Source organism: Alternaria infectoria (assembly GCF_024043175.1).
Source record: "Alternaria infectoria strain BMP 0036 chromosome Unknown scaffold_4, whole genome shotgun sequence".
Lineage (NCBI taxonomy): Eukaryota > Fungi > Ascomycota > Dothideomycetes > Pleosporales > Pleosporaceae > Alternaria > Alternaria infectoria.
Genome location: NW_026250693.1, coordinates 666,132 through 691,196, shown reverse-complemented (window position 1 = coordinate 691,196; position 25,065 = coordinate 666,132). Strand labels below are relative to the sequence as shown.

Here is a 25,065-nt window from a genome sequence, read left to right as displayed (position 1 = left end):
GGGAGGTGCCGAAGGAATCGTAGCAGAATCGCACAGAGTCGAGGTGATGAGGTAGATGAGCCTAGTTAAAAGGGCCATCTGCTACGAGCTTTTTGAATCCTAGCAGCTGAATTATTGACGTGTGTTTACTGCAAGTCGGCGTTTCGTTGTTGTGGAACATTCAAGTGATCGTCATCTTTGCTTTGCGACTTTCTGGAACCTTCTCAACAGCTGTCATTACATGCACCAAGCCGTAGATCTGATCCCTCTCTTGAGGGTTATCAAGAGTAGTTTCAAACTCAGCCAGGTTTCACAATATCTCTCGTAGATAAGCTGAGCTTCATCTGATGAGTATGCACGTAAGCACATGCCGAAGTGCCGAAATGAGGCATCCAACGGCATTTCTTAGATTATGATTCATGGTGATAACGTTCTATATTTGAGCGATCACATTGACCTTCTGTACAATCAATCTCGTGATATCCACTTTGGTAATTCGACCATGTCTCTCGCACCACCCTTTACTCAAGAAAGCGCTTACGCCAAGGTCAAGAAGGCTCAAGACCTCTGGAACGGCCAGTGCGTGGTGTCATGACTAGCTCTCATCGTTACTAAACTGTGCCAGAAACCCCAAGGTGATAGCACAAGCCTATACACCCGACAGTGTTTGGCGCAACCGATCGTCTTTCCTCGCCGGCACGGCAGACATTGAAGACTTCTTGACGAAGAAGTGGGAAAAGGAAAAGAGCTACCGGCTGCGCAAAGAGCTCTTTGCCTTTTCAGATGACAAGATCGCGGTTCAGTTCTGGTATGAATTCCAAGATGCCCACGATGGCATGAAGTGGAAGCGATGCTATGGCCTTGAAGACTGGACGTTCGCAGAGGACGGGAAGATGCGTAAGCGGCAGATGAGCGGCAATGACATCGAGATCGATGAAGCCCGTGAGTTTTTCCAGCCTCCGTGTATCTTTGTTTAGAATCGGCAGCGTTGCTAAGGTCTATGTAGAGCGATGGTTCAAGAACGGCATCGACGTGAACGCAGTCGAAATTAGCGAGTCTCATTGGTGATGGATCTTGGTGTATTCAAATAGAACGGGTGGGTATCGTGACGTTTGCGAGAAAGGAGACACGTATGCGATGATTTCGTTATATGGCTTATGCTGGGGGAGTATCGTGTATAGCGACGAGAATAAATTTGGGATCTTGAATCGTTAGCAAATACCCCGCCATCAAGTGCGTGAGGGACATGCCTGGTACAATGACCAATTCGTTCTTCCTTGTTCGCAGCCTGAGAAGTTTGACCTCGTCTTCCTTGTGCAGCTCGTCCACAAGGGTCCCCGCTGCCGTCAGGAACGCCCAGACCATGCTGGCGACATCCTCAGCGCTGTGTATACCGCTTTCTTTCCTGCCGTTGGAGTAGTTGTCCGACGCAGCTTCCCCTGAGGCTGGCAGAGTACTATTTGGGTTCGCCGAAGAGCTGTTTGATATGAGACCAGAGGTGCGTATTATCGTGCCGTTCTCGCGCGACAGTATGAGGGTGCTCTGAACGCCGGGCTTTTGGCTCAGTCGCGTGAGTAGCGAAAGTGTCTCGTCTGGCTGCGCGCATATTAGTAAGCAGCATTTGAAAGCGCAATAAGATACATACAGCGTTCTGGGCCATGGTTTGTGATGTGTGCCAGAGGAATAAGGGATGCAGTCGCGGTTCACAGCGCGCTGATGACATCGGCGTACAGGACCGCGGCTGGACCCTGCCAAGAGTCCACCAACTCAGGCCTCTTCGGTGTTAGCGGCACCTGTGGATCCTCAATTTTCCGTTCATCAGCAGAGAACGCGTCGTTCGCTCATTGACGCGCATAGTTTCGTTCAACCTCTCGACATCGCGCGCAACAGTGAAGTCTTACGAAAGCACGACTTTACCAAGCGAAACCCTAAACCCAATCTAGTCCGTCATCATGACCAACAGCTCAAAGAAGAAGAAGGAGAACAAGAAGAAGGACTTTCAAGTAAAATTGACCAAAGTGGCATATACCGAACCGCAATGCTAACAGAACCAGAAAGCAAAATTAAAGGTCGGAAAGGCGAGACCCAAGGCAGCAAACAGCACAGATACGAGCTTCCGTGCGAAATGTAAGGTTTACCTCGTCATATTTCTCTTTCTTGACTAACGTATCACAGCGATATCTCTCAAGCAGCAAGCACTTTCCACAAGTGCCCCATCTTTAGAAGCACAATGCGCACATTATCTGGGCTTGCTTAATCACAAGGCAGACACACAGCGAAGAGAATCCTTAGCCTTCTTGACATCAGCCATAGCAAACAATCCGCCTACAGTGCCATTACCGCAGCCTTCGTCTGTCATCATTCCTGTGGCACAAAAGCTCATTCTCGATGGATCCAACAGCGTTCGTCAGCAACTACTGAAGCTACTGCAAAGCTTGCCGCCACTCGACATTGCTAGCCACGCCGACCAGCTGTTACTCCACACAAGAGCTGCCATGACGCATTTAGCAACAGAGATTCGTTTGTTTGGCCTTGACGTATTGGAATGGTTGCTTGCCGTTGCAGGCGATGAGGTCGTCAGCTGTGCTGGAGGTTGGGTGAAGATGCTCAAATGCTTCCTCAGTTTACTCGGTTGGCAGAGCGAAGCGTCAAGCAAATGGTCAACTGCCAAATCGTACGGAAAAGCTGATACGAAGATGCAAGTCAAGCAAATGAACGCCCTGACTTCCTTCCTCCGCGCGGGACTCTCCCACAGGCAGACAATAGTGTCCGTCGACATCAGCGACAGCAACTTCCCACTTTGGCACACTCAGCATCATATTCTTTCCGAGCGATCAAACGTCTATGCACATCTCAACTTGTTTGGCGCTGCAAGAGACGAGGAAGCAGAGATGTATGAAGACCGCGAAGATCGACAACGATTATTCCGAGACCGAGCCGAGGCTGCAATCGTCGCAGGATTGGAGCAAGCCACCAAAGGCGGTGGAGAATTGGGCAGAGCGGGTGCGCAACTCCGTAAAGCCGTGAAAGAGGGTATGGCGGACTTCTACCGAGAGGATCCAATGGCCTGAGAGTGCAATCTTCCAATTTACCCAATGGAAGGCGTGGCCTCCTACGGAACGCTTCTAGAGACACGTGGGAGGACGGTCTCAAGTACTTCGTACTACCGGATAGCCGAAGGAGATCAACGGGAGTACCTCCAGAAGTGACACCGGATAATGTCTGGTGCTATCTTACAACAACGCCACCTACACCCCGGTCTCAGCACACGGGACCTGTCGCGAAAGTGGCGACGTCACCACCGTCCCATGACAATCCGCGCAACACAACCTGGAAACATGAGCCTCAGGCTCACGAGTAGTCTGACGGAGACCGAAGCTAGCGCCATGACTCGAGGCGCGACCGGTCAATACATGTACTGTCAGCCTTGCGCATCAACATCTTCCTCGCCACCGGAACAGACACGACAAGTCGTTTAGGCACTTCTGGTCGCCCTTTTCGCCCAGCGTTGTACCCCTCACTTTGCGTCACCACTTGAAGAATCCTTCACATTCAACGTTGTCATATTCACGGCTGGGAATGATCGAGAGAATCATACACGCCCAACATAGGGTGTAATCGAGCGAATTCGGGTACGGCAGTATAGAACGACAGGAGCGTTGAGAGTCGGAGTTTGTAGTGAGCCAGGTTACAATCGCGAAACGTGAACACCCAGTCAACTCAGAATACTATCAAGAATATCGCCTAGCTTCAGGCTTGTCACACTCAATGAACACAACGGCAGCATCGCCTGGACTGCAGGAAGACGATTCCGCGCTGACTGATGAGAAAGCCGATGTCGACGCGGGTCTAGTCCCTCCCACAGACTGGATTGGAATACCTCCTTTGCATCACCAAACGGAGTTATGGATTCCCGATACAGCGGAGGAGCTTGCCCGCCAAACAGCTTCTTCGGCGGTGCATTTTCCAGAAACCCGGCAACGGCATCGTGGTTCGGCTTCACCTCGCAGCGCCGATATATCATGGGAAGATATGCCTCCTCATCTTGTCCCATTTGTTCCTTATATAGATAAGAAGAAGGAGAAGACGGCCATCGGTATACCAGCTCCTGATGAAGGGACTATGGATGTCAACATTATCCGAACGTGGATAGATCGATGCCGTCAACTACACGGGGAACAATGTCATGGTAGCAGGACCTCACAGATGCACTCGCCTTTCCCGTCCTATTTGATCGATGTCGAGAACGGATGTCTGGTAGTTGCACCTAAACACCCACGTTACGTCGCTTTGAGTTATGTTTGGGGTGGTGCAGAGACCTCAGCTTGCGCTACGATGGCGAACCTGGCAGCACTTCAAAAGCACAACGGACTGTACAGCGGGGTCATATCATTGCCCAATCTTCTTCAAGACGCCATCAATTTGGTGAAGGATTTGGGTCTTACTTATTTATGGGTGGATCGAATCGCCATCGTTCAAGACGACGAAGCCACCAAACACCACCAGCTGAGTGCCATGGGAGAGATATACGCCGGATCACTTTTTAGTTTAGTCGCAGCTCAAAACGAGGAAGCAGCTGCAAGTCTTTATGGACATCGGAAAATGACGCCTACTCCAAGTAAGACTCCCATACCACAAGGATTCAGGAGACCGGACGGAAAGCCACTGAGTGGTGCGCAGTATATGACAAAGCAAGCGATGTCACTGATGGAAACAAAATGGTACTCGCGAGGTTGGACTTTCCAGGAATACATATTCTCCACACGAAGGGTCATCTTCCAAAACGATACAGTCAATTGGGAATGTCTCTGTGCTTCTTGGCATGAATGCCAGGATTCTACTTCATCAACGCCACTATCTACTGACACCGGAAAACCAACCTCCGACCTTCCAGCAACAAGAATAGACGCGCCCGTTGCTGGGCTCAACAATTCACCTTGGCCAGACATGATTCGTTATACGCGTCTCATGACCCTGTTCAATGAACGAGATCTGACTTTTCCGGAAGACGTTCTTGACGCTTTCGTTAGTTGTCTCGCCCATCTGAGCAGCATATTCCCAGGCGGATTCATATCCGGTTTGCCGACGATGTGCTTCGATGCCGCGCTATTGTGGCAGCCATGGGCCTATCTGAAGAGACGGAAGCCTCGCCGACTGCCTGCCGGCGATGCCATTCTGCCTTCATGGTCTTGGGCAGGATGGGAAGGCATCATCAACTCTGAGAGCTGGAGAAGTGCTGCAAACTACCAGATTGAGTACTTACCTGAAACAGAGATACCCCAATATACTTCCTGGAGGACCATCAGTAGTGTGCATTGGACATACTCGAGGACTTTGACATCGGAGAAGTATGCAGTCAACATTCCTTCGCAATTCAGGCGGCCAGCCTTCACTATGTCTGGGAAGGGTCTACCCCCAGGATGGTCCATATCCGCAAACCTGGGAGAAGATGGTCAAGCGGTCCGACATTCATGCGACCCATCTGCATCCTTTCGCTATCCAATCCCAATTCTCGATGAGACAGACCGCCGGCAACCTGTGATCAATGCTCGCTACCTGCACTGTACCACGAGACACGCCTTCCTCGCGCTGGGCAAGGAATTCCTCAACACGACATCGGGCTGTCCTTCCGTGCAGCTTCTTACAACATCTGGTCGGTGGGCTGGGTGTCTCCGACTCAACTTCATACCTTCTCATGCGCGTGACGAAACATCGACACCGTCTACCCCGACTCTGAAACATCGCTCTCGGGATACGTCCAAAGCTCTTCCCAGCTTTGCTTTCACCACCCCTTCGCCGTCTGAAGTCGCGGATGCGCTCTTCGACCCTGATCGAATTGAAAACGAACTGTGTGAGCTTATCGAGATATCTGTTGGGTCGGTGGAGAATTGGGAAATCGATGCGCGGAGCTTTGATGAATGGTATCAAGAATGCGGCTGGATTGAAGACCTGTACGAGTTCGTCAATGTACTCTGGGTAACGCGGGTGGACGGAGTCGCATATCGCAAAGCGCTTGGGAGGATTCGGAAGGATGTGTGGGAGAGCGAGGCGAAGGATGAGATAGAAGTCACACTCGGATGAGCGGGTCCAGCATAAGAGTGTTACGCGGTCAGTCTCATGAACGGGCCGGGCAGGAGTTTCTCAGAAGTGTTTGTCGAACAGCTTTCGGTTAAGTTCCTCGCGCTATCAGTCTATTGAAGCGCGCACGTGCAAAAACATGTTCAGACTAGAGGTGCCAATAGGCAGGAGCACCTGCACTTGTAGTTGGTAGCGCAAATTGATAAACACTGTCGCGCAATAACGGGAAGGCATGAGATGGTTCGCTACTTCTCATTCCGGCCTCGCATATCCTTCATGTACAATCCAGCGAATTGAGATATGCGCACACGGGTCAGCGGCAGAGTGAAAGATACAAGCTCAAAGGTACTATGGATAGGCGGTCCTGATCGCGGTGTTGAGCTGCACTTTTGATTACGTCACAGCACTAAACATGTCGGCGCGGGACGCGCTCGCCCAGGCCGAAACATTGCTGATACTGCCGACAAACACTGGTGTGCTGGCCACATTGATACACATAACCCTCCATACTTCTCGTCTCCTCTTCTGCCTTGATCATATCTGCGATACATATTCCCACCCTCTTGCCATTGCTCAATCGCTGGCGTGGACATTCGTAACCAATTGCAACGCGATCATGTCGATAGTATCGCAGACCCTGCAGGGTGCAGTGCTGAGCATAACTTCAAATGTGCTTGCGCAAGCAATATCATCCTACAAAGACAGCGTACGTGCTGTTGCGCAATTGTCCATGTCCTGGCACACGTAGCTAACACGTATCCAGACGCCCTTCGCCCTCAACTATGCCACGGTCTTCAAGTTCGCGCTCTTCAGCGTCCTCAGCACCCCACCCAACATAGTCTGGCAAGGCTACCTCGAAGACCAATTCCCTACCAACGTGCCCTCCGCCGCCCCACCGTCCGAGAAGCCAGGCTCCAAGCCCGACCCCACCAAGACGTCGCTCAGCAAGACAAACGTCCTTATCAAGTTCCTGCTTGACCAGACCATCGGCGCCGTCGTCAACACGCTCATGTTCCTGAGCTACATGGCCTATGTCAATGCGCAAGGCAAGCCGGGCGTCAACGCCATGGACGTGGTCACGAGCGACTGCGCGAATAAGCTGTGGCCGATGATGAAGGATGGATACAAATTCTGGCCCGCGATAAGCCTTATCAGCTTCCTGTGGGTGCCAGTGGACAAGAGGATCGTCTTTGGCTGCTCTGTGGGCGTCGTGTGGGGCATATACTTGAGTCTGGCCGTGGGCGCATAGATACGAGTGCGATGCAAAAGCGCGCTGTGGAGATGGATGTCTTGAGCGTTGTATACCCACCCAGCGCGAATGCGTTCCTGGGGCGCCAAGTGCGCGAATAAGCTGGAATCGCGAAAAGGTTCGGTTCTGCTGGTCCGTACCACTCAACGCGAGCACCTATCCTATACCTTAAAGGCATCCCGTGCTACCTTTTCTTATCGTTCACGTGAAACAGTGGGCACCTCCATAGTATCCTTTTGGTGGTAGGTACAACTACGCGCAACCGAGCTTCATCTTCTTGAGTGGTTCTTCCAATCGGTACACCCTGAACCATCAACTCTCTCCACAGTACTTGCACTAGGCTGACAACCACCATGCTTACCTTATGGCGCCGAAGAGGCTTTTTCGCCTTCGCGGTGGAGCTTTACAAAAATGATACTTCAGTACCAAGGGACTTGGTCTTTCCATTGCACAATCAGAACTGACCGTCCGCCAACGTCTAGTAAGGGGTACGCCATGTGAACGTGTGCTCCACACAACCACTTCAACAGCAATTACTGGTCACAGCATTTCGAAGTGTGCGCATTTGGCAATTTTCATCCTAACCGAGATCAAATTAATATACAAGAAAAGATCTCCTGCTGTATAACCATCTCCTCTCAAACCCATCACCATCCGCACATCATGGAGCATCCCTCAGAGCTCTCTGAGAAAATTACTGACGCCCCCGAGGGGGGCCCTTCAACCCAAACACCAAAGTCCAAGGGTAAGCAAAGCTCCCAGGGCAAGGAGTCCGTCGCCAGTGGCTTCAAGTACGGACCCGTGCCAGGTCAGTACTTCCGTTCACGACGCGTGAAGCCCGAGGATGTCGGGATGCCGTGGCTCGACAAGCCGCACCCGAGGCAGAAATGGGGAACGATCCTTCCCCTCGTCGGCTTTGGTCTTGGCCTGATGGTGACTGCCATCATGATCTGGGACGGCTTCCGAGTCATCGGCAAGCACAAGTACTGCCAGATCTTCCACGACGATTTCAAGTCACTGAATGAGACTGTCTGGACTAAGGAAGTCGAGCTGGGCGGCTACGGGTAAGTCTCTTTCGACCATTGGTATGCATTGGCTAACTCGAATATGCAGCAACGGCCAGTTTGAGATGACTACTGGCACGGATGAGAACGTCTTCGTCAAGAACGGTGAACTCATCATCAAGCCAACTCTCCAAGAGGAGCAGTTCCTTGGAAGCAACTACACCCTTGACCTACGTGGCCATGGATGCACTGGTTCCAGCTGGAGTGACTGTGTTGCCACGACCAACACGACCAACGGCACCATCATCAACCCCATTAAGTCCGGTCGCATCAACACCAGGCGCGGCGCCTCAATCAAGTACGGCCGTATCGAAGTCGTCGCCAAGCTGCCTTCTGGTGATTGGCTGTGGCCCGCTATCTGGATGTTGCCCAAGGACAACGTATATGGCCCTTGGCCTCGCTCTGGTGAGATCGATATTGCCGAATCTCGCGGTAACGATCCCAGTTACGCTCAGGGTGGCAGGAACGTTGTCTCGAGCACGTTGCACTTTGGTCCCGACTCCAACCATAACGGCTGGTGGCGCAACAACGTCAAGCGCGAGGCGCTACACACTACATACGCCGCTGGTTACAACACTTTCGGTATTGAGGTAAGTCTCACATGTGTCTATCGTCTGCTCGCCAGTACTAATCAAACATACAGTGGAGCGAGAAGTACATCTTCACCTACATCAACACGCGCCTGCTCCAAGTCATGTACACGCACTTCGACCAACCCTTCTTCAAGTACGGCAACTTCCCCCAGGCCGATGCCAACGGCACCCGTCTCGACAACCCCTGGAAGCACGCCAAGAGCAACGCCGCTCCCTTCGACCAGGAGTTTTACCTCGTCATGAACCTGGCTGTCGGTTCCACCAACGGCTGGTTCGAGGATGGCAAGAGCGGTAAGCCATGGATTGACAAGAGTCACCGCGCCAAGCTCGACTTCTGGGAGGCCAAGAACCAGTGGTTGCCTACGTGGAAGGACGGCGGACAGATGAAGGTTAAGAGTGTTACCATGTGGCAGCAAGGTGGTCACAATGGGTGCAAGGCTTAAGGTGTCCAAGGCTATTGTTTGACGGAGATGACTGGTTTAGTGGACGTGACTCGTTGCCGGAAGTACTGCGCAGGTACAAGTCCGTATGGAGAATCTCGCTGATTGTAATTGTACTATCTAATGCAACGACTTTGTCTCAAGGGATCCATGCTGTCGTGATTTGGAGTTAATGTTCCTTGTACGCACTTTGACGAATACGGCTTCATCGCAAGCCATGCTTAACGGCGGCTGAGCTGCTATACCTGATAACACTCGACGTGTTCTCTTTGAAACAGGCATACGTGAAAAATAATATGAGGTCTCAGGTACTCTTAGACGGAACAATAGGCACGCAAGTCATGTACGCCCGTAAAGATGGAAGCTAGTGTTCAGTCGGGAAGGTGGGATGACCTCCGGCTTACCATTTCGGGCTATCACGACCAGGCACCCACTTTTCCACTTCTAACATCTACACGCCTATCTTGAGTGCAACGTCCGATGTTCGCAGTGCGTGTACTTGTGACTAAGCCCGGTATCATCCGAACTATACGCGTTGCTCATCTCAGTCGAGCTACTTGAACGACTCACCACCAAAAGCGCTTTCCATTCCATCGGTCCCACCAGCATCTCGTACACATCGCAACCATGCCGTACTCTCCCAAAGTAGGCGACTCGCTAGAATCGCTGGATACGCCATCTATGATTGTGGACTTGGACCTCATGGAAGCCAACCTGGATAAACTCATGAAACAACTCCTCCCCACCGGCGTCAACATCCGCCCACATCTCAAGACCACGAAATCTGCTATCCTCGCGAAGAAGATGGTTAAAGCGGGCGCGAAAGGAGGATGTGTAGCGAAACTCTCCGAAGCAGAAGTCATGTGCGAAAAAGGCTTCACAGACCTGCTAATAACCTGCGAGATAATCGGCGCAGCAAAAGTGGCGCGCTTAGTGGAACTAGTCAAGAAGTACAAAGACGTGCGGATAGTCGTCGACAGCATAGAAGGCGCAAGCGCAGTCGAGCAAGCCCTATCAAAAAACGGCTTCGAAGGCACCGTCATGACGCTCATCGATCTCGATGTGGGATTACACCGCACGGGTGTGCAACCGGGTCAGCCAGCCTCGGACTTAGCACGTTTCGTCGCCGGCTCAAAGCACCTCAAACTCATCGGCGTACAAGGGTACGAGGGACATTTGCAACACATCCACGGTCTTGAAGAACGCAAGAGTCAATGTCTGGAAAGCATGAGGATCCTTACCTCGACCGCGGATGCGCTGAGGAAAGAAGGTTACGCGATTGATGTGGTGACGACTGGTGGGACGGGCACAGCGGAGTTCTGTGTCACAGTCCCTGGCATCACAGAAGTACAGCCTGGCTCTTTTCTCTTCATGGACACGGATTATCGCAATGCTGTTGGTTCGACGAATTATGCGCAGAGTCTGACTATCTTGTCGACGGTTCTCAGCAAGCAGGGCCCGAACATTATTACTATCGACGCGGGGCTCAAGTCGTTGACGACGGATTCTGGACTGGCGGAGTGCAAGACGCCGGGGTATACGTATGGCGTTCTGGGAGATGAGCATGGTAGCCTGGCCTGGGAGGAAGGCAAAGGTAAAGAATTGAAGATAGGTGATAGGGTCGAGATGGTACCTAGTCATATCGACCCAACGGTGAACTTACACAACGTGTACTATGCGTATCGAAAGGGCATCATCGAGGAAATTTGGCCTGTGGACAGTAGAGGGTGTGTGCAATAGCGTTTGGGATGCTACAAAATCAAATTGGTAATCGCGTCTAACAGATCATGTACACCTTCTTCACACAAGCCCCTACTCCTACAGCCCATACTATACATATTTCCATCTCAAATGAGATCCAGTAGATTCGCTTGTAGATCCTTCACTGGAACATCGGCAAGGGGATCTTTGCCGGTAAACGACGCAGCCGCTCGGTCTGACCTGCTCATCTTTGTGATATCGTAGTGTTCACCGCCCATCTTGGGATGACGCTTGTCTTTGTACGCGTTAAACTTGTCGTTCCAGTGCCATGGGTCTTTATCCGCTTCTTTCGCATTACCTGTGTTCTCGACATTGTCCAGACCCCTCTTCCTCTTGCCGTTGGCTGTTTGTGGCGGAGAGACATGCTTCTCACCTGTGGCCTTCGGGTTTGCATTCTCTTTATCGGCGTCATCGTCTTCTAGAATTGTGACTGGATTCTCCGCCGAGCTGCCAGCGGAGTCTTTAGCCGCCCTTTCAGCCTCGAGCTTCTCAGAAAACGTTGACCCAGTCATGATCTTCTCGACCTCTCCGTTGGTGTGCGCGAAGTCATCATCGACGTCGCCGACCTTTGCCAGTTTATCGAGGCGGAGTCTCGTCGCAAAGATCCCCTTCTCGGGGTCGAGGTTGCCCTTCTTGAAGTAATTGACAGCTTCCTTGCGCCATGAAACGCACTGCCCTTCGATGCCGAAAGCAGGGAGATCGTGCGATAGCTCAAGATAATACGCGATGACGATTGGCAAGTCAAGGAAGCGGGAATCTGGCTTGAGCTCGCCTGCTGCTTCAATAGCCGCGAGCACGGTGAGTAGTGCGCAGCCCATTAAGCCGATCATTTCGCAGGTTGTGTCGCCGTCTTCGTTATTGATGAGCGCGGTGATGTGCTCGTTTTCATTCAGCCACAGTCCCACTGCGCTGATGACTGACCACATTTTCTCTATCCGGTCCTTTTTGGCGTGGAAGCCTTGATTGAACTCGACCATCTTTGCGTTGTTAACTTCCAGCTATTATGCGCAGCAACTTACCGCACTTACCATATTCTCCATAATTTCTTGCATTCCCCATCCTTGCCAGTCTGTATACAAATTCATCTCAAAAGCGTCCGGGTCGCAGTACTTCGCCTTCCGTCCCAGTAGATCCGCCTTGAGCCACGCATCCCACAGCATGACCCATTTGTGCTCCGGGTGCTTGCTCGCCGGTGCTTTAAACAGGCCATCCTTTCTGAATTGATCGTCGATGGGCTTGTAGAGCTTGCTGAAGATCTCAGATTTTGAGGAAATGAAGGCGTCCGGGTCCAATGTCCAGTTCAGATAATTCCGGCCTTCAATGTCGAAGAAAGGATGCGGTATGCAAACGTAATCATAAGGTGCTGGATCAGCGGGCTTGCCCGTGCTGCTGTTCTGCTTGTTTTTCTTCGGCTTGTCGTTCTTGTTGGGGCGCACCGACTCGAAGGCGGAATCCGAGCTCTCGCTGCCCGAATCTTCTAGGAAGACGCTGGAATCGCGCGCGGTTTTCTGTTTCTTCGCTGGAGGCATTTTCACGTGGGATGTGAGACGGGACAGATGCTCAATGATATGTATTCGATGGGAATGGATAGATAATCGATGATCTTGATGGATTGGAGGTGTGGATTGATGAGGTTCTTCCGGGTGTTCGTGGGATCATGACATCAAGGGGCTTCGTCATCGCTCCGAGACCCCTGAACAACGCGAACCTCTCACGATCGCACGTGAATGGCGTTTTGTGAAATCGCGACGCGTCTGGCGAACCCATGTTGTCCACATCTTGGAGATTTTGATGAACTCCTTAAAGCTCGCCGCCTTTTGTGACATCACAGTGTCCACTTGGGAAGAAAGATGGTAGAAGTGATGGCAGAGGGTGAACATGCAGCGGGGTGCGACGGACGGACGCGTCGAGGGAAGCTTGTGCCCCAACCAGCTAGCGCAGCACCACAACCGCGACCATCCATGGATCTCGGCTCGCACTATGCACTTTCCAACGAACCAGCACGACCTCTCTTCGCCCTATAACTCCATCACATCTGCGAAGAGTATTGCCGAGAGCGTCACCTCAAACGAAGAGAACACCAAACACCCAGGAGCCCACATCTTCGTCTGAGCTTCCAATCTGCTTCTTGTATCATGCTGTAGTCTGCAGACCTGTCTAGTTCTTTGTTTCCAACAAACGCTGCTGCATCTCGGACGTGGGTTTGGGCTGTTGCGAAGAAGCGCCTGATGTCTTTTTACGAGCAAGTCGCGAATGCCCTCCTCTCGTGCATCGGCGTCTGCCTCAATGATCCGATCTCAGAGGCCGCACGGTCACTTACAGGTCAAGCATTCAAATGGCGCGGAGGGTACCGACTGTTGGTGACCTCACACAATGATCACGGACGTTGACGATATCAAAGCAGACCTTGGTGTTGGTTACCCAAGTCGATGGATACCAATGGCTACGATATAGGCCTTGTTGTGATCGAGTAGCAGATGCACATGTTGATCGTTCGGCCGCTCATCGCGTCATACGACGGCCTATGGAACTGAAATCTATAACGGCTTTCACATACTTGCAGGTCGGAGCGACTCTTCCCAACAGTCCCAGACGCCAGCATGTCTCGAAATCTCTGTATACGTGAAGTATGCGCATGGGAGACGGAACGGCACAGGTTGTGTATGGAAGTAGTGACTGGGACTTCATCGTGGCGTATTCTGCCTTTACTCTGCAGCCTACAAGAGCGCAGAAGCAAGGAACTGAGAACTTGCAACAGCGATGTAGACCTCTAGGTTCTCTGTTGTTACACTGGTTGTTCTTGTAGCGTTTTATTGTAGTAGGTACGCATGATGCTTAAGCTGCGTGAGGGGTGCCACGGATGGACTACGTGGAAGAGAAGGCAGATGCTCGGACAAGAGACTACGGCTTTTCCATGCCTACCGCTTAGTGCCCAGCGGCCTGGGTTCTTTCACGACACCAACTGTGTCATTCGTTCGCGATAATGCCTTGTAATTGTGTAGGCCCTGATATAAACAGCTAGTAGATTAGGACTATCCATGGATGTATGTTACTCCCAGCTTGATTGTTCTGCCACATGCCGGCCTGCACATGAAGCCAAAACGCATTGGATTGTCAACCAAAAAAGATGTCAGCAGATTTCGATATCTAAAAACACGAGTATACGTAGCGAGTCTACGACTTTGGTAACAACGTAGAGCCAGAATGCTGGCAAAAAGTTTGCCCCCTGGCAGGATCGAACTGCCGACCTCGGGATATCCGCTCTGTCGAACAGTCATATGTGTAGATATGAGACCCACGTGATAACCAACTACACCAAGGAGGCTTTGTTCTTCTCTTCTGGCCCGATTAGGCCGCTCATATTTCACCGCTCACCGGTCGCTCCTGCCGTCGCTGCGCTCGCTCCTTCCTCCGTTGACCCAAACATCCCTGTCAGTTCACCCTCCACCGACCCAAACATCCCTACCACCCCACCCTTCCCATCCTATTCTACCAAAAAGACTAGGCACACGTTTGAGTACATAACCCAGAAGTCTACATTGCCTTAAAATCTAGCGAAATGGTTGTTCTCATCTTGATGTAGTCTGCAGAGCACCTGTTGAGTTACACCTTGTACGAGACTCTCCGACTCTCCGACCTCGGCCTATCTTATCATGCACGCTAAAATTTTGGGCAGTTGCGTCACGCCCAACAGTCACGACTGATGCAGTGAGGCACTGGAGTTTGTTTTCCTGACTTTTGCAATTGACTATGGCTTCACGAATGGCTTCGCAGCGCGTATGCGCTACATTACGCGCATCTCGCATCAACTATGTCCCCGCGCGGTTTGCTTCCGCAGCCTCTGCGGTTAGGGGGTCCAGTCTACCACAGGACGTGAAGGACGCCATAGCCGTGAGTACCAACCTACACACGCTCTACAGCGCCCTCCATAATGACACTCTATAGCGCGAGTCCACACTACCTACACCCGACCCGCCCTCATCCTCCAAGACAGCCGGCCTCGTCAACCAGCAATTACCGTACATGGTCCCGACCTATGTCCGCCCACCACCGATGTTCGAGAAGGGAGAGGGGTGCTGGATGTGGGATATTGAGAACAGAAAGTACCTCGACTTCACAGCTGGTATCGCCGTCAATGCGCTGGGGCACTGCGATCCTGGCGTAGCGCAGGTCATTGGAGAACAGGTACGTCCGTCACCACTACATCGATTGCGGCTTACTGACTCCCTCCCAGGCCAGGCAGCTCATGCACACCTCGAACCTCTACCACAACCCACACACAGGCCTGCTATCGAAGCAGCTGATTCAGCTCACGCACGCGACCGGAGGCTTCGCCAGCGCTACTCGTACATTCATATGCAACAGTGGTTCCGAGGCCAACGAGGCCGCCATCAAGTTCGCGCGCAAGGTCGGAAAGTCAATGTCACCGGACAAGGAGAAGCATGAATTCGTTTCGTTCCATAACTCGTTCCATGGCCGGACCATGGGCAGTCTGAGTGCGACACCAAACCCGAAATACCAGACACCGTTCTCACCGATGGTGCCCGGTTTCAAGTACGGCACATTCAACGACGTGGAAGCGGTCAACGACTTGGTCACCGACGCGACATGCGGTGTCATCGTGGAGCCAATTCAGGGAGAGGGTGGTGTGAACGTTGCGACACCCGAGTTCCTTCTCGCGCTCCGAAAGAGGTGCACAGAAGTCGGTGCCGTCTTGATCTTTGACGAGATACAATGTGGTCTAGGCCGGACAGGCACCTTCTGGGCACACGGCGGCTACCCCAAGGAATGCCATCCCGACATTGTAACCACAGCAAAAGCACTCGGCAACGGATTCCCCATTGGCGCGACTATCGTCAACGACTTCGTCTGTGACAACATCAAGACTGGTGACCACGGCACCACCTTTGGCGGCAACCCCCTCGGATCCCGCGTCGCTTCATACATCCTGTCTCGTCTCTCATCGCCAGAGATTCTCGACTCGATACCCGCCAAGGAGCAAGCATTCCGCAAGCACTTCGACGCTCTCCGACAGCGCTTTTCCAGCCAGATCAAGGAGGTCAGAGGCAAGGGACTGATCTTGGGTCTTCAGCTTGATGTCGATCCTACGCCTATCGTTACTGCTGCTCGTGAGAGGGGTCTGTTGATCATCACCTGCGGTACAAACACCCTGAGGTTCGTCCCCCCACTCGTGATCACCGAAGCAGAGATCGAGGAGGGTATGCAGATCCTAGGACAGGCGATGGAGAGCGTGTGGGTCAAGCATGAGGATGTTGAGGGCACAGACGGTCAGCAGGAAATGCGGTAATGCATATCCTGGTTAGCATGGCGTTCATCGGCGTTGTAGACGGGTAGCATTGTACATATTTCACCAAAAGTCAAGGCATTAGAAGGACGATAGCAGTTGTATGAAGAATTGTATATTGTCATGCGCTGATTCCATTTGGAGTGCTGAAGCAAAACTAAGCAAGGCCGAAGCCAGCTCTGGCGGGTATAGTACATGCAAAGTAACTTCCAAACCTAGTGTCAGGGAAGTCGGTTGGGCGAGCCCGTCGTTCAATATGAAAATGAAAATAGAATGTGTGCCGTGGTATAACCACAGAGCTGTATAGGTAAGATCTTCCGTGTCTCAACTGCTGCCAAAGATACTGGCAACTGGCTGGGACGATGCTGCACCGGCAGCATTCAAGTCGCCATTCTGAGCAGGTCCTCGCACCGGTAAGCCAGTACCAGGCGTAGAAGGTGCAGTCGTGCTGTTGGTACCACCCGCATCCTCGTCCCCGTCCTTCTTCGCACTCTTCGAAGTCTTCGCCTTCTTCTGCGGTCCATCCTTAGTCTTCTTATCAGCGCCTCCATACCGATGGTACTTGTGCCGATTCGGTCGCCCAAAGACCTGTTGCGGTGTCTGCAATAGCGCAAAGCTGGACAAGCCCTCGCCCTCGTCATCACCCACAGGCAGGATCTGAGCATTCTGGATGATCTCGATGATGCCGGCGTCGTCTTCAAGCTCCTTCGATTCTTGGTGATCGGCACGAGACATTTTCTTCGCGCGATTGAAGATTGCATGCTCAATCGTGTTCTCGAGAACTAGGGTCTCGACGAGTACTTCTTTTGTCTGACCAATGCGATGGGCTCGTTTGATGGCTTGCGCTTCGATGTTCGGTCTGTTGATCGGGTTTACAATGAGTACGATGCTCGCCGCGTTTAGGTTCAGCCCGAGGGCACCGCATGCGACATCGATGAGTAGGACTCGCACATCTGAATCTTCGTTGAAGAGTCGTACGTATTCGGATCGCAGTTGATTGTTTAGGGTTCTCGCGTAAATGCGATGGTTCACATACATCAACTCAAGACATTGGGCGATGTAGAACGCCGCGTTGTCACCATCGTAGAAGATGATGATCTTCTCTTTCTCTTGGTGCTGCATCACTTTGTCCAACAAATATGTAAGTTTGGCCGATGTGGTGCCAATGCAGCGTGTGTCTCGGAGATCCGAGTCCGCGGGAAGATCCGCTGTCTCGTCTGCGAAGGTAAGTTTTCGCTTCCTCGTGCGAACGGGTGATGCAATGTCCGGGGTGTTTTCAACGCCATTCACATCGTTGGACCCTGTTGACTTCTTAGGAGAAGATTTGCTCGCGATGGCTGATGTCCGACGACTAGTCGGTGGCTGTTGACCCTTCACCAACGACGTAGGCACTCCTGTCCTCTGCAGCGGCAAGCCATTCACTGTGCCTTCGCTTGATTCCTTGAGCTTACCCTCTTCGTCTGCCATCGCAATGGCCTTTGCTTTTGCTGCATATCCAACAGCATCCAGCCCGACCGTTGGATCTGAAGACCGGATGCTGCTATCAACGTGAAGTTGGCCCTCGATGAGCTGTGTAACACCAACCACGATAGGCTCCGCCGGGTGAACAAGTGCAAACGCTTCCCGCGCCGCTTCTGGCCAACTGTTGACAGCCATACCCACTTCATGAGATGTACTTAACGCAATCCATTCAGCGGAAGCCGTAAGCTTCGACACGACTTGGCTGCTCTCCAGGAGGGATTGTGCGTCATCAAGCGAGCAGTTATTGTCCTCTTTCGAAAGGTACTTACTGCTCGTTTCAAGCGTTGAGACTACATCGGAGAGGCTGAAACCTGTCCAGGTAAAGTTGGACTGCCGTAAATTCCTGATGAGACTGTGACGAGCTTTCACGCTATTCTTGTGGAATAGATAGTCGACATCGGTCCGCTCGCTCGTGATAGCGTTTGCTCGCAGAACCTGGATGAATAGATCGGCCGTCATCTTATCAAACCAACATGGCTTGAGGTACACGGTTCTGTGTCGCATCGGGGGTAAGACAATGTCCTTCTCCACATCCTCTGGGCGTGTCTTCACGACCAAGCCTTCCAGTGCTCGAACAAAGCATGAGGAGAACCCGGAATAGGTCTTTTGGTACTGGTGCTCGTGACGGTAAACGTATTCATCCCAATCGAGCTTACCTTCGGAGTTCTCGCACCATGGTCGAACCATGAGGAAATGTGAAGCAAGCATACCCAAAGCTTTAGCAGCTTTGGCATTCTCTTTATCATCATTGAACGTCTTTCTCTTTTCAATGGCAAGTTCGCGCTGCAATGCCGGGTCGGTCTCCGGATCGGCGGTGGACATATCTACCTCCACACCGACCAAACTTTTCGCAGGTGCTTTGAACCAACGTCAGCGTATGTACATATGTCACAATTTGCACGACTCACTTCCTGATACGACCCAGCGTCTCTCCGCTTGTATCTGCTTAGCGACAAGTACAGCATTGGAGGCAGAGCTCGAGAAAGAGTGTCCTTCATCGATAATGATCCGTAGCCAGTGTATCTTCTTCAGCGGCGATTCGTACACTCTATCGGCGTCAACGCAACTGCAATCCGGAATGCGGGTTGCTCCGATGTAAGGACAGTTACAAACGCGAGAGGCCCCAGAACCCATACGTCGTCCTTGTTCATCCTGACCGTCTTGGATCTCTTGTTCGAAGCGGTTGCGAGTGAACAGAACCACATCAAACTTCATGAGTTCAGTAGGAGCAGGTAGTTCGCTTTGGAAATCCATGGTCTCGTCGGTGGGATGGGTGATCTTCTCCTTACTAGCGCGCTTGGGCACAGAGTCAACGACGAGAATCTTGAGGCCACCCGGAAGGATGTGCTTTTGTATTTCGGACTGCCATTGGTGGAGTAAGTTTCGCGGTACGACAATTATGGTGGCTGATGAGAGCACCAATTGACGTGTTGGGGGTATTCGGGTATTCCTGTTCATGCGTGGGATGTCTGGTGGTATCTCGTAGAATGGAACATCTCGACCCAGCGCATCTTTGATGCTTGTCATATCTCCAGCCCCGTTCGCCTCAGACTGCTCGAGGAAGGATTTCATCGGGATTGAATGTCGGCCAGCGGAGGAAATCGCCATGTCTGCCAACGATCCAGGTCGCTTGCGAAGAGGAGGTAATGGTCGGTATGCGACTGGAATCTTTGGAAGATGGCCCTTACTTGCCAAAACAACGGCCAAGCAAATTACCGTTTTCCCCAGGCCCATGGTCTCTGCCAGAATACCACCCCGGTTCATTTCGTAGTAGCGCGGTTCTTGTAGAAATGATCCATCTCTAGGCCCGTAGTAAAATTCCTTGCCATCAGGCGAGGTACGAACCTCCAATCTTGGATCAAGCTGCAGCTGTGGCGAAGCTTCCCGTTGCAGCATCAAGCTCGCCGACCGTGTCTGATACGCGTATAATCTGGTCTTGAGCCCCGGTAGAGCCTGTTCACCATGCTCCGACCATTCTGAGACTGCCGCAGAATCTAGTACGTCTTGTACGGCGGCACGTGTATAGCGACACTTGATCTTCCCCACGTCGGGCGCAGGCGATGGTAGCTTGTTGAAAAGGTAGTATAACGAGAAAGGTTCTACATGAGCCCAGGGATCAAAGTAACGCGTCTCATCAGGATTTGAGTCTCCATTCCAAGCACTCGGTGAGATGTCAATTTGTTGGAGCAGTGTCCGCAGAGCGTTCTTCAAGCTCTTGCTGTTACGGTCAATCGTACGACGAGCCCAGTCTTCTGGCAAAAGATAGACGCGAAGAAGGACGTGGTGAGACGCATTACCAGGCGTTTCTCTACGCGCGAATATTCGAATCCATTGAGCTTCAAGCAGTCGTGATGCTTCAATACCGATGCTGGCCTTGATCTCGTCGGGAAGCTCTTGTTGCAGTAACTCGACCCAACCACCACTCGATGGTGAGATTGAACTAAAGTCGAATGCGTGCTTGAAGTGAAGGCAGCCAAGTGCGATGTAGCGATCCATATTCTGTGCACCAGTCTCAACACACTCCACGTTTTCGGGAGCTGGTAAGGAACCTGGGGTGGCGAGCGTAGATGATCCGGTAGCAGCAGAGGCTCGCGCTGAAGATGAAGATATAGGTATAGCATCGTCACGGTCGTTCATTTGCTGATCAGTTGCATTGTCCATGTTCTTGCGTGCGGCTCGATGATCATAGCTGCTGCTAGTCGCGCCACATGACGTGGGCGACGTGATTGTTGTAAGCCCGACCATCATAAGCGTTCGTTGTCATCAAATCCAGTGGGTACGATCGTACAGCCCGAGCACTGCGGGACAAAAGTTTGGGTCGATAATGGTAGGTGGTTGCAGGTGAGGCGGGAGGCGACTGCCTAGATGCCAAGTAAATGACCTTCGCGTTCCGCGCTAACCCGAAGCGTTAGCGCGTCCCTCCAGTATCGAGGTCGCGTTTTGGCTTCTTCAATCCGGGCAATGTTCAGATAGTACCGAATGCACAATCATATGCCTATCTCGGTGGTTCCTTTCGACGGATGTAGAACGACAGGGATGCAGATGCGTTATATCCGGTGGGAAACATTTCTACGCGTGACGCGACTGTAATTAATCTGCTATATTGCAGACTGGGGTCACGTAATGCGAAGATGCGACCACATATAAAGAGACCTAGGGACTGAATCGAGTTCCAGTCTTGCATATTGGAGTGTCAGATTCTTCTTCGCGATGTTGTCGTTCTTCGCTCAAATCTTGTTGATAGCATCGGGCGCACTCGCTGCGCCGGTTGAGAATGCTCAGAGTGCCGCAGCAACTGTAGGCAAGATACGTGGCGTTCGGGACCCAATTTACCATCTATACTTGCAAGCAAGCGATAAGAATAGTACGCTGATTTCCTTCTCTTGACATTCAGCTTTACTATTTTTCCAGAAACTTGTTAATAACACGTGTAGCATCGATCCCTGTTCTGGGACCCGAAACCGCAGCTGACGAATTCACCATCGGCGGCACCATCCAATCGAAAAAGACAAGCCAGTATCTGAACATTGCGACCGCATCGACAAGCTACAAGCCATTGGTCTGGGGAGCCACAGGGGAGACTACGGCGTGGGGATTGGAGGGTGATACTATCATTACTGTGCAGAGCAGTAGCTATGGACGACGTAAGTACTCAGGAAGGAGGCATGTTCGGCTCATTGTCGGCGGTACTAAAATGCGGCCTAGAGCTGAACTTCCTCGTATGCAAATCGGCTGAAGCGAGTTACTACGATTTGTACTTGCAGACGGGGAGCGATACGCCGAGTGGAAGGACATGCAGCAATTACCAGACGATCCATCTACCGTGTCTGTGTTAGAGGTTACGAAGGGTGGCCGATGGCTGTGTATGCAAGTTGCTAGGGATGACAACCGCGCCGTAGAAAATCATGGAGTCAATGGAAAGTTTGTCAAGGCTCGGTTCAATCAGTAATCAAGAATGCTGAGCTGGTTCATGCAGGTGTGGTGTAGTGAACATCCGCAGGCAGACAGCGAAATCGAGAGAGCGTGGCCGCGGCAGTGTTAGCCCTATCCGGAATAGCGTCTTTGGTGCCGCACGATGCCCGCAGGAGGCCGGGACATCTGGATCCACCGATGATTAGTGACGTATCGACCTCGTTAACTCCGAACAGCGAAGCTCTTTGGATGATGATTAATGGGACATGTGGGGAAGACACGTTAAGATATCACGATCCCCTCTTCCTTCCACCAAACACCGATCAATTGAAGCACACGAACAATCATGTCATACAGCAGAGTAGGAGTCGTCACCGGCGCGAACAAGGTACCTACACACGACCACAGCCTCTTCGGGAGTACCAAACTAACATTGACAGGGCATCGGACGCGCCATCGTGCAGCAGCTCGCCCTGCAATACCCCAAGTCGCCGCTCAACAACGGACCCTTTCTGATTTATCTGACGGCTCGCGACCAGGGCAGAGGAGAAGCTGCCGTTAAGGATTTGGAGCAAGATGCGGCATTGAAGCAGGCCAAGGCATTGAAGGCCGACGGTGGCCTCTCTGAGATCAAGTTCCATCTGCTTGACATCACAAGCAGTAGCAGCATCAAGACTCTTGCGGACCACTTGAAGCAAGCGCATGGGGACGGCATTGACTTTGTCATCAACAACGCTGGTATCGCGTTGGACGGCTTCAGTAAGTATCTCCTTCCAATGTACAGTCCGCCGTCCCTAACATAATCAGATGCCGACCTGGTCAAAACAACCCTCGACTGCAACTACTACAAGACGCTCGAGGCGTGCCACACCTTCCTCCCCCTCCTCAAGCCCACCGGTCGCATCGTGAACCTCGGCAGCATGGCTGGCAAGCTCAACAAATACTCCGAAGAAGTTCGCAACCGCTTCCTCGCTTCCAAGACCGAAGAAGATGTCACAAGCATCATGAAGGACTTTGTTGCTGCTGTCGAAGCTGGCAAGGAGAAGGACGCCGGCTTCCCTAGTGCCGGGTATGCTGTGAGCAAGGCAGGATTGATTGGAGGCACACGGGCGCTGGCCAGACAAAAGAAGGAGAAGGGAAGCAAGGTGTTGATCAATACCTGCTGCCCAGGTTATGTTAACACGGACATGACGAAGGGTAAGCAAAACATCTTCTTGTTTGCGCATGTGAGGCATGTACTGACTCTATACACCAAATGTAGGCAACGGAACGAGGACTGTAGAAGAAGGCGCCCAAACCCCCGTAATGCTCGCGATTCACGACATCCAGAACAAGACAGGTGCTTTCTGGCAGTACGAGAAGGAGATCGACTGGGTTGGTTAGAAGTACAAAGGAACAAAATAAAATGTATACTCTTCGATTGGTCTCAATGGTGGTCTAACTCGTGTTTGTGACTAACGAGTTACGCGCTGACATGCAGACCATGCAGGTCAGAATCCTTTTTCGATACATGGTACGCGCCACCGAAGACGCCCGTTCACGTACGTACCTTGTAATAGAGCGCCCGCATATGATCAGAAGGCGAGATCTTACATCTGCCTCCACACGTCACATATCACACCGCATGTAAACGCCGAGATCCGTTTCACATAAATACTGCGTCTATGCAAACAAGTTCTCCATTCCAAGAAAGTCCACCTTCCCCGTAGTCGCCTAGGAACTAGAAAAGCCAATCTTTGCGAGGTTCCTCCGCTTGCAACCTTTTCAACATGCACCTGAATACTTTTACGCTCCTTTTAGCTCTCGCCATCTCCGCAAGTGCGGCGCCCACTGCATCCGGGCCTCCCATTTGCGGCACCATCTACCTACAAGACGGCAAGACTCAGGTCATCTATGGTGATGCTTGCTATGGGATCACGGGCAAAGCGCTGTCAGCAACGGTGTCTGAGGCGTGTGGATGCGATTTCTCGCAGTAAGTCTTGTCGCATAGGAGACATCGTGAAGTAGATTGGGCTAACGGGAGTGCAGGTGGGATACATGCGATGCGGGAAAGTTGAAGGCGAGAAGTATCACTGGGGTGCCGATTACGGAGGCAAAGGGGTATTGGTGTAATTTGCATTAAGATGAAGCGTGTGGTGCAGAGAGAGGAGTTTTCCCTTCAACTGCACTTCTTTGGTGAATTCGTAGCTTTGATGTACAGGATTCTCATACCCATAGGCCTGATTGCATACTGCATCTCTTGTGTAGTATCATGACCACGAAACTGGAATACTGCAACCACCCCCAGCGTTCGGGCCAACGCAGAGATTTAACCCCCAAAACACCAACTCCTTCGCAATTTCTCATATCGTGTCAGATCTGATTCTCGAAGCCAATGAATGTTCCCGTCCACATTCAACAAGCTGTGCATCTAGCGGCTGGTGTCTTCGTTACTGAGGATATGGGAGAGTGACGACCATTGTTTCTGGAGCTGCTCAAGCTTTTCCTGAGCGTCGTTGTTTTTCTGGGCCTTCTCTTTCTCGATCGCCAGTTCGATTACCAGCTGCTCATTTGTGCGCTTTTGTGCATTCAATGCGCGGAAATCTTCACGCCACCAGCGCGAGTACTTGTCATGGTTGCTCTTTACCTCAGCCAGCTGACTCTTAGTTGTGTCCAGCTCGGTCTCGGTCGCATCCAGTTTATAGTTGGCCGCGATCAGTGCGTCCTTAGTTCTCTCAAGGCTTTCCTTGGTTTGTTCATATTCTTGCAGCATATCCTCGAACATGGTGTGCAACTTTGTCTGTGCGCTATGGGAAGTATGGAGCTGTTGCTTCTATGGAGTCACGTCAGTCATCTCACTCGGCGGTCATTGTTCTCGTAGGAATGCGTACCGCTACTCGCAGGCGATCGACTGGCGTAGTCGCAATCCGGCTTTGAGCGGTGCCGGAGACGTCATCTCGGGTTTGTTTCATTCGTGCCATATTGGTATCGTGAAGTCGTATCAGGTCTCTGTGAGATAGCTCGATTTGCAACGTAGTCGTAGGAGTATGAGGCTGAAGATTCAGATGCGGAAGAGAATCGTGTTATATTGTGCTTGGGTAGCACTAGACAGGTAAAGCTGGCTGCCGCCTGAGGAAACGCAGGTGAAGGCGGCGACAACACACCGCAGGTCACTGGTTGGACA

At 51.9% G+C, this 25,065-nt stretch overlaps 11 protein-coding genes and 1 non-coding gene across 12 annotated transcripts; 7 read left to right on the top strand and 5 right to left on the bottom strand.

Annotated features, from left to right (window-relative positions):
- Nucleotides 1–481: 481 nt before the first annotated feature.
- J4E92_003232 (uncharacterized protein) lies at nucleotides 482–1,047 on the top strand (the record flags this gene model as incomplete). Its single annotated transcript, XM_051494630.1, has 3 exons — nucleotides 482–558; nucleotides 605–921; nucleotides 986–1,047. The coding sequence occupies 3 exons, from the start codon at nucleotides 482–484 to the stop codon at nucleotides 1,045–1,047; spliced, it is 456 nt and encodes a 151-aa protein (XP_051354923.1).
- An 87-nt stretch (nucleotides 1,048–1,134) lies between these two features.
- J4E92_003231 (uncharacterized protein) lies at nucleotides 1,135–1,639 on the bottom strand (the record flags this gene model as incomplete). The annotated part of the gene is made up of 3 exons (XM_051494629.1): nucleotides 1,135–1,181; nucleotides 1,230–1,575; nucleotides 1,625–1,639. 3 exons carry the CDS (start codon nucleotides 1,637–1,639, stop codon nucleotides 1,135–1,137), a joined length of 408 nt encoding a protein of 135 aa, XP_051354922.1.
- Nucleotides 1,640–1,931: 292 nt separating this feature from the next.
- On the top strand, nucleotides 1,932–3,050 carry J4E92_003230 (uncharacterized protein; the record flags this gene model as incomplete). Its single annotated transcript, XM_051494628.1, has 3 exons — nucleotides 1,932–1,982; nucleotides 2,034–2,106; nucleotides 2,155–3,050. The coding sequence occupies 3 exons, from the start codon at nucleotides 1,932–1,934 to the stop codon at nucleotides 3,048–3,050; spliced, it is 1,020 nt and encodes a 339-aa protein (XP_051354921.1).
- A 3,623-nt stretch (nucleotides 3,051–6,673) lies between these two features.
- J4E92_003229 (uncharacterized protein) lies at nucleotides 6,674–7,306 on the top strand (the record flags this gene model as incomplete). The annotated part of the gene is made up of 2 exons (XM_051494627.1): nucleotides 6,674–6,763; nucleotides 6,821–7,306. The coding sequence occupies 2 exons, from the start codon at nucleotides 6,674–6,676 to the stop codon at nucleotides 7,304–7,306; spliced, it is 576 nt and encodes a 191-aa protein (XP_051354920.1).
- Nucleotides 7,307–7,969: 663 nt separating this feature from the next.
- Nucleotides 7,970–9,406, top strand: J4E92_003228 (uncharacterized protein; the record flags this gene model as incomplete). Its single annotated transcript, XM_051494626.1, has 3 exons — nucleotides 7,970–8,370; nucleotides 8,420–8,960; nucleotides 9,014–9,406. The coding sequence occupies 3 exons, from the start codon at nucleotides 7,970–7,972 to the stop codon at nucleotides 9,404–9,406; spliced, it is 1,335 nt and encodes a 444-aa protein (XP_051354919.1).
- A 624-nt stretch (nucleotides 9,407–10,030) lies between these two features.
- On the top strand, nucleotides 10,031–11,143 carry J4E92_003227 (uncharacterized protein; the record flags this gene model as incomplete). Its single annotated transcript, XM_051494625.1, has 1 exon — nucleotides 10,031–11,143. The coding sequence occupies one exon, from the start codon at nucleotides 10,031–10,033 to the stop codon at nucleotides 11,141–11,143; it is 1,113 nt and encodes a 370-aa protein (XP_051354918.1).
- Nucleotides 11,144–11,250: 107 nt separating this feature from the next.
- J4E92_003226 (uncharacterized protein) lies at nucleotides 11,251–12,693 on the bottom strand (the record flags this gene model as incomplete). The annotated part of the gene is made up of 2 exons (XM_051494624.1): nucleotides 11,251–12,141; nucleotides 12,193–12,693. 2 exons carry the CDS (start codon nucleotides 12,691–12,693, stop codon nucleotides 11,251–11,253), a joined length of 1,392 nt encoding a protein of 463 aa, XP_051354917.1.
- Nucleotides 12,694–14,384: 1,691 nt separating this feature from the next.
- On the bottom strand, nucleotides 14,385–14,489 carry J4E92_003225. Its single transcript has one exon. It is a non-coding gene; the product is annotated as a tRNA-Met (tRNA).
- Nucleotides 14,490–14,926: 437 nt separating this feature from the next.
- Nucleotides 14,927–16,472, top strand: ARG8 (acetylornithine aminotransferase; the record flags this gene model as incomplete). The annotated part of the gene is made up of 3 exons (XM_051494623.1): nucleotides 14,927–15,055; nucleotides 15,110–15,349; nucleotides 15,399–16,472. 3 exons carry the CDS (start codon nucleotides 14,927–14,929, stop codon nucleotides 16,470–16,472), a joined length of 1,443 nt encoding a protein of 480 aa, XP_051354916.1.
- Nucleotides 16,473–16,793: 321 nt separating this feature from the next.
- Nucleotides 16,794–20,651, bottom strand: J4E92_003223 (uncharacterized protein; the record flags this gene model as incomplete). The annotated part of the gene is made up of 2 exons (XM_051494622.1): nucleotides 16,794–18,847; nucleotides 18,899–20,651. The coding sequence occupies 2 exons, from the start codon at nucleotides 20,649–20,651 to the stop codon at nucleotides 16,794–16,796; spliced, it is 3,807 nt and encodes a 1,268-aa protein (XP_051354915.1).
- A 549-nt stretch (nucleotides 20,652–21,200) lies between these two features.
- Nucleotides 21,201–23,285, top strand: J4E92_003222 (uncharacterized protein; the record flags this gene model as incomplete). The annotated part of the gene is made up of 6 exons (XM_051494621.1): nucleotides 21,201–21,354; nucleotides 21,425–21,634; nucleotides 22,268–22,290; nucleotides 22,343–22,661; nucleotides 22,710–23,099; nucleotides 23,164–23,285. The coding sequence occupies 6 exons, from the start codon at nucleotides 21,201–21,203 to the stop codon at nucleotides 23,283–23,285; spliced, it is 1,218 nt and encodes a 405-aa protein (XP_051354914.1).
- A 1,027-nt stretch (nucleotides 23,286–24,312) lies between these two features.
- J4E92_003221 (uncharacterized protein) lies at nucleotides 24,313–24,862 on the bottom strand (the record flags this gene model as incomplete). The annotated part of the gene is made up of 2 exons (XM_051494620.1): nucleotides 24,313–24,688; nucleotides 24,741–24,862. The coding sequence occupies 2 exons, from the start codon at nucleotides 24,860–24,862 to the stop codon at nucleotides 24,313–24,315; spliced, it is 498 nt and encodes a 165-aa protein (XP_051354913.1).
- Nucleotides 24,863–25,065: the final 203 nt, after the last annotated feature.